Source organism: Pholis gunnellus (genome assembly GCF_910591455.1).
Source record: "Pholis gunnellus genome assembly, chromosome: 5".
NCBI classification, from domain to species: Eukaryota; Metazoa; Chordata; class Actinopteri; order Perciformes; family Pholidae; genus Pholis; species Pholis gunnellus.
Window position 1 is genome coordinate 366,501 of NC_136531.1, and position 6,000 is coordinate 372,500.

General features: G+C 38.0%; 1 protein-coding gene across 5 annotated transcripts in view; it reads right to left on the reverse strand.

The window, feature by feature from the left end:
• The window catches only part of LOC306696478 (mitogen-activated protein kinase kinase kinase kinase 3-like), a 30,411-nt gene that overhangs the window by 12,778 nt on the left and 11,633 nt on the right, over positions 1-6,000 (reverse strand). For all 5 annotated transcript variants that reach the window (XR_013767100.1, XR_013767101.1, XM_079160102.1 and 2 more), the window contains exons 11-15: positions 3,474-3,555; positions 3,225-3,344; positions 945-1,014; positions 792-850; positions 23-79 (exon numbers count right to left, since the gene is read on the reverse strand). Coding sequence is in view for 3 of the 5 variants with exons in the window: in XM_079160102.1 (XP_079016228.1) it covers positions 23-79; positions 792-850; positions 945-1,014; positions 3,225-3,344; positions 3,474-3,555 (388 nt within the window). In the remaining 2 variants the exon portion in view is untranslated. The remainder of the gene's footprint in view (positions 1-22; positions 80-791; positions 851-944; positions 1,015-3,224; positions 3,345-3,473; positions 3,556-6,000) is intronic.

Consider the following 6,000-nt stretch of genomic DNA (forward strand, 5'->3'; position numbering starts at 1 on the left):
GTGTATTTTTGGTGTATTTTACCAGGTGTGATCTTGCGGTGAAGTAAAGCTCCTCCTCACAGTCCAGGAAACGATCCGACTGCAAAGAAGAAGAGAAACAATGTGCTGAGTCATCACAGACACAAGAGTGTGTGTGAGTGTGTGACACCTGCTCATATGTTAATGAGCTCGGCGGATGAGGTCACCTGTTGGCGGTTTGGTTGGAACGTTGGTGGAGACACATATGAAGCATTTTGAGCATCATACGCTAAATGATTTATATAATATATATACACATGTATATTATTATGTTATTTATGTAAAGGAAAACAGCTGACGAGTCAAAACACAAGCCTTCATAAACCGTTTCTCTAGAGGGCTTTTATTTTGACAACAGGAAGTCAGCCTTAATGTGAAAGATGTATATTTAAATTCATCTCTGACACACATGAAGATAAAGTTGTGAACACCGGCTGAATATCTATTATTATATATAGAATCATTATAACTGTGTTATAACTGCTGCTGTGTGAAGAGAATCCTGCTGTTAACAAGAACCTGATGAGTTTAAAGTGTTTAAACCAAATGTTGTTGACCTTTAGTTCATAGAGCAGCACTTTAACATGAAAGAGCTCAACACACTACTTTAGATTCATTATGAACTTTAACAGAACAATGAGATTAATCGCAGAATAATCATGCGATTAATTGCGATTTGGTGATAAACCTGAATAAATCCAAGCTGTTGAATAGTGTGTGTGTGTGTGTGTGTGTGTGTGTGTGTGTGTGTGTGTGTGTGTGTGTGTATTAACCTCATCATGATGAGCTTCAGTCTCTTTCCTCAGAGGAGGATCAAACTTCATCTGATCAACTGAAAGAAAAAATATGATCACAACACAGCTTCATCTTCATCATCATCATCATCACCATCATCATCATCATCATCATCATCATCATATACTGACAGTTAATCTCAGACAGAGTTTTTCCTTCTCTGGTGTTTCCAGACGGGATCCTCTGAGGGACAAAGACAACCTGCAGACAGACAGACAGACAGACAGACAGAGTTAAAGAGACGATGTCAGTAGTAATCCAATCCAACATACAGTGTGTCTGATAAAGACTTGGCTCTCACCAGGTGCTCTGAAACAAAGGGATCTGACTTAGGCCTGCTTGTTCAGCCAAAAGCCTGATCTGAGTTGATAAAACACCAAACCCCCCAAGAAACAATTTCGGGGGACCAAAACTCAGCGCTGCCCTCATTGGACGAGGCCGGGAACACGACGTTGCTTTTTTTTAAGAAAACCCGAGGACAACAGTCTTACATTCACTGGACGAATAAAGACGGTTTGTTTCTGTTTCTGTTTTGCATCCAAAAAAAAGAAAAGAGGACAACATTCTGCAGAGAAAGAGGACGAATTCTCTTTTCAATCAAACATTTGTCGGTGCCGAGTTCAACCAAAGAAGCTCCGCAGCGAAGAACCACGCCGACCATTAAACAGTAATCTCACAGTAAGAGGTGACGTGGTGTCTGGGCAGAGTTAGGTCATTGTGTGTTTATTACCTTACTTGTTTTGCTTCAGTTACTGTATTGTTAGAAATAACTGTATATTTCATACTGTTACAACTGTTTTGAGATAGATCAGTCACCGCTAGTGGGGTCGGTAGTTTGTTGTTTTATCGTTTCAAAGAGTCCAAGATCATCAGCCGGGTTCTCCGTATTTCACCGTGGTGCTGAGGATCTGCTTTGTTTTGGAGGATTTATTTCGTTTTGTTTGCTTTCTCTCTTCTTCTACTAACACACACACACACACACACACACACACACACACACACACACACACACACACACACACACACACACACACACACACACACACACACACACACACACACACACACACACACACACACACACATATAGCGTTAGCTACATATATATAGTATATTGGCTGAGCTAACGGCTTCAGACACGAGTAGATAACGCAATCTCTATCGTCTCTCGCCATTTTAGAGTCTCGCGCCATTTTTTGGTCTCGCAAGGCGTGGTCACGTGTGAAACTGCCCCTCCATTTTGATAGTTCGATCTATCTTCAACATGTAGTCCCACGTGACGTAGCCATGTTTAGATTACATCCGCCATTGTCTGAGCTTCTCCCACACACACACACACACACACACACACAACTACATGCATGCACATACACACACACACACACACACACACACACACACACAACTACATACACACACACACACACACACACACAACTACATGCATGCACATACACACACACACACACACACACACCACAGATTGTTTGTTGATTTTAGACAGCGTGTTCATAAATGTATAGTAGTTGTTGTTAGTTTAGATATTAGTTGACTAGATCATTATTATTGAACTTAATAAACTCTGTTATACTTTTAAAGAGCAGCTGTCTGTGATGACTTTGTGCATGTGTATTGTGATAACAGCTGATATCAAACCTTCACTTTCACTCTGAATGTGTGATAGTACTCAGACTGTTGAAGTTGTGAGTGAATATTAACTATGAGACTTAGTTTATAGTTTGGTTATTGGTCCATGTTCTCAGGGTGGTGCCCCGTTGTTATTAATAATCTTACTGACATTAATAATTCTATTGATGTCGATAATTTAGTTTTTCATATTTGCTGATAACTCAAACACGCTCCTTTTGATCCCAACATGTACATACATATATACATATATATATATTTATATATATATATACAGTATGTACATAAATAAACTCTCTGCATCAGATTGTGAAATGGTCCAGCAGGCTGATTGGTGAGTCACAGCTTAACTTAGAGTCCTTGTACACCAGACAGTTACAACGGCTCACCGGCTCCGTGTTAAAGGACGACTCCCATCCTTTGCACAGAGAACGTCAGCTTCTTCCTGCTAGACGGAGGCATGTGGTCCCACGGTGCAGAACAAAGCGCTATAAGAACAGCTTTGTTACAGCAGCTATCACTCAGGTGAACAGTGCACAGATGCTATAAAAACATTTGTGTACTTATTTATTTTATTTACTGATTTGTAGCCTTGTGTACTTTTATCATGTTTGTCTTGTTGTCTGTGTTGATTGTAATGTGTGTCGAGATGGACGCCTCGCCCTCTAATGCAAACCAAGTCTACCTACGGGTACAAATAAAAGTAACCTGAACCTATATACACACACATATATATATACACACACACACATGTATGTGAGTACCTCTGCGTCGATCTCGTCATCGTCTAGGTGGTCCTGGTAGGGGGTCTGGTCCAGGTTACTGACTTTATCCAACAGCTCCATGGCCAGAGCACGACTGAGAGGCTGAGAGACAAACGGTTGCTGGGGGGGGACGGGGGGGGACAGTGTTAGCTCTCTTTAACCTGTGGAACCTATTTTCAAAATCTCATCTGGTTTATTTAGTAAGTAAGAACCATCACCATCATCATCCTCTCGACAGCGTTCAATTACCTGCAGAAGTTTGTCAGCAGTCGGACGTTTCTTGGGGTTCTTGGTCAGAGCGGTTTTCACAAACTGATGGAAATTTATGGTCCTGCAGAGAAAAACACACAGATACAGAGATGACCAATGGTTTACTGTTCTAGTGTTGATGATCCATAGTTTACTGTTCTAGTGTTGATGATCCATAGTTTAGTGTTCTAGTGTTGATGATCCATAGTTTACTGTTCTAGTGTTGATGATCCATAGTTTACTGTTCTAGTGTTGATGATCCATAGTTTAGTGTTCTAGTGTTGATGATCCATAGTTTAGTGTTCTAGTGTTGATGATCCATAGTTTAATGTTCTAGTGTTGATGATCCATAGTTTAATGTTCTAGTGTTGATGATCCATAGTTTAGTGTTCTAGTGTTGATGATCCATAGTTTAGTGTTCTAGTGTTGATGATCCATAGTTTAATGTTCTAGTGTTGATGATCCATAGTTTAATGTTCTAGTGTTGATGATCCATAGTTTAGTGTTCTAGTGTTGATGATCCATAGTTTACTGTTCTAGTGTTGATGATCCATAGTTTACTGTTCTAGTGTTGATGATCCATAGTTTAGTGTTCTAGTGTTGATGATCCATAGTTTAGTGTTCTAGTGTTGATGATCCATAGTTTAATGTTCTAGTGTTGATGATCCATAGTTTAGTGTTCTAGTGTTGATGATCCATAGTTTAGTGTTCTAGTGTTGATGATCCATAGTTTAATGTTCTAGTGTTGATGATCCATAGTTTAGTGTTCTAGTGTTGATGATCCATAGTTTAATGTTCTAGTGTTGATGATCCATAGTTTAATGTTCTAGTGTTGATGATCCATAGTTTAGTGTTCTAGTGTTGATGATCCATAGTTTAGTGTTCTAGTGTTGATGATCCATAGTTTAATGTTCTAGTGTTGATGATCCATAGTTTAATGTTCTAGTGTTGATGATCCATAGTTTAGTGTTCTAGTGTTGATGATCCATAGTTTACTGTTCTAGTGTTGATGATCCATAGTTTAGTGTTCTAGTGTTGATGATCCATAGTTTAGTGTTCTAGTGTTGATGATCCATAGTTTAATGTTCTAGTGGTGATGATCCATAGTTTAGTGTTCTAGTGTTGATGATCCATAGTTTAGTGTTCTAGTGTTGATGATCCATAGTTTAATGTTCTAGTGTTGATGATCCATAGTTTAGTGTTCTAGTGTTGATGATCCATAGTTTAATGTTCTAGTGTTGATGATCCATAGTTTAATGTTCTAGTGTTGATGATCCATAGTTTAGTGTTCTAGTGTTGATGATCCATAGTTTAGTGTTCTAGTGTTGATGATCCATAGTTTACTGTTCTAGTGTTGATGATCCATAGTTTACTGTTCTAGTGTTGATGATCCATAGTTTAGTGTTCTAGTGTTGATGATCCATAGTTTAGTGTTTTAGTGTTGATGATCCATAGTTTAATGTTCTAGTGTTGATGATCCATAGTTTAGTGTTCTAGTGTTGATGATCCATAGTTTAATGTTCTAGTGTTGATGATCCATAGTTTAGTGTTCTAGTGTTGATGATCCATAGTTTACTGTTCTAGTGTTGATGATCCATAGTTTAATGTTCTAGTGTTGATGATCCATAGTTTAGTGTTCTAGTGTTGATGATCCATAGTTTAGTGTTCTAGTGTTGATGATCCATAGTTTAGTGTTCTAGTGTTGATGATCCATAGTTTACTGTTCTAGTGTTGATGATCCATAGTTTACTGTTCTAGTGTTGATGATCCATAGTTTAGTGTTCTAGTGTTGATGATCCATAGTTTAGTGTTCTAGTGTTGATGATCCATAGTTTACTGTTCTAGTGTTGATGATCCATAGTTTAGTGTTCTAGTGTTGATGATCCATAGTTTAATGTTCTAGTGTTGATGATCCATAGTTTAGTGTTCTAGTGTTGATGATCCATAGTTTAGTGTTCTAGTGTTGATGATCCATAGTTTAGTGTTCTAGTGTTGATGATCCATAGTTTAGTGTTCTAGTGTTGATGATCCATAGTTTAGTGTTCTAGTGTTGATGATCCATAGTTTAGTGTTCTAGTGTTGATGATCCATAGTTTAGTGTTCTAGTGTTGATGATCCATAGTTTAGTGTTCTAGTGTTGATGATCCATAGTTTAATGTTCTAGTGTTGATGATCCATAGTTTAATGTTCTAGTGTTGATGATCCATAGTTTAGTGTTCTAGTGTTGATGATCCATAGTTTAGTGTTCTAGTGTTGATGATCCATAGTTTAGTGTTCTAGTGTTGATGATCCATAGTTTAGTGTTCTAGTGTTGATGATCCATAGTTTAGTGTTCTAGTGTTGATGATCCATAGTTTAGTGTTCTAGTGTTGATGATCCATAGTTTAATGTTCTAGTGTTGATGATCCATAGTTTACTGTTCTAGTGTTGATGATCCATAGTTTAGTGTTCTAGTGTTGATGATCCATAGTTTAGTGTTCTAGTGTTGATGATCCATAGTTTAGTGTTCTAGTGTTGATGATCCATA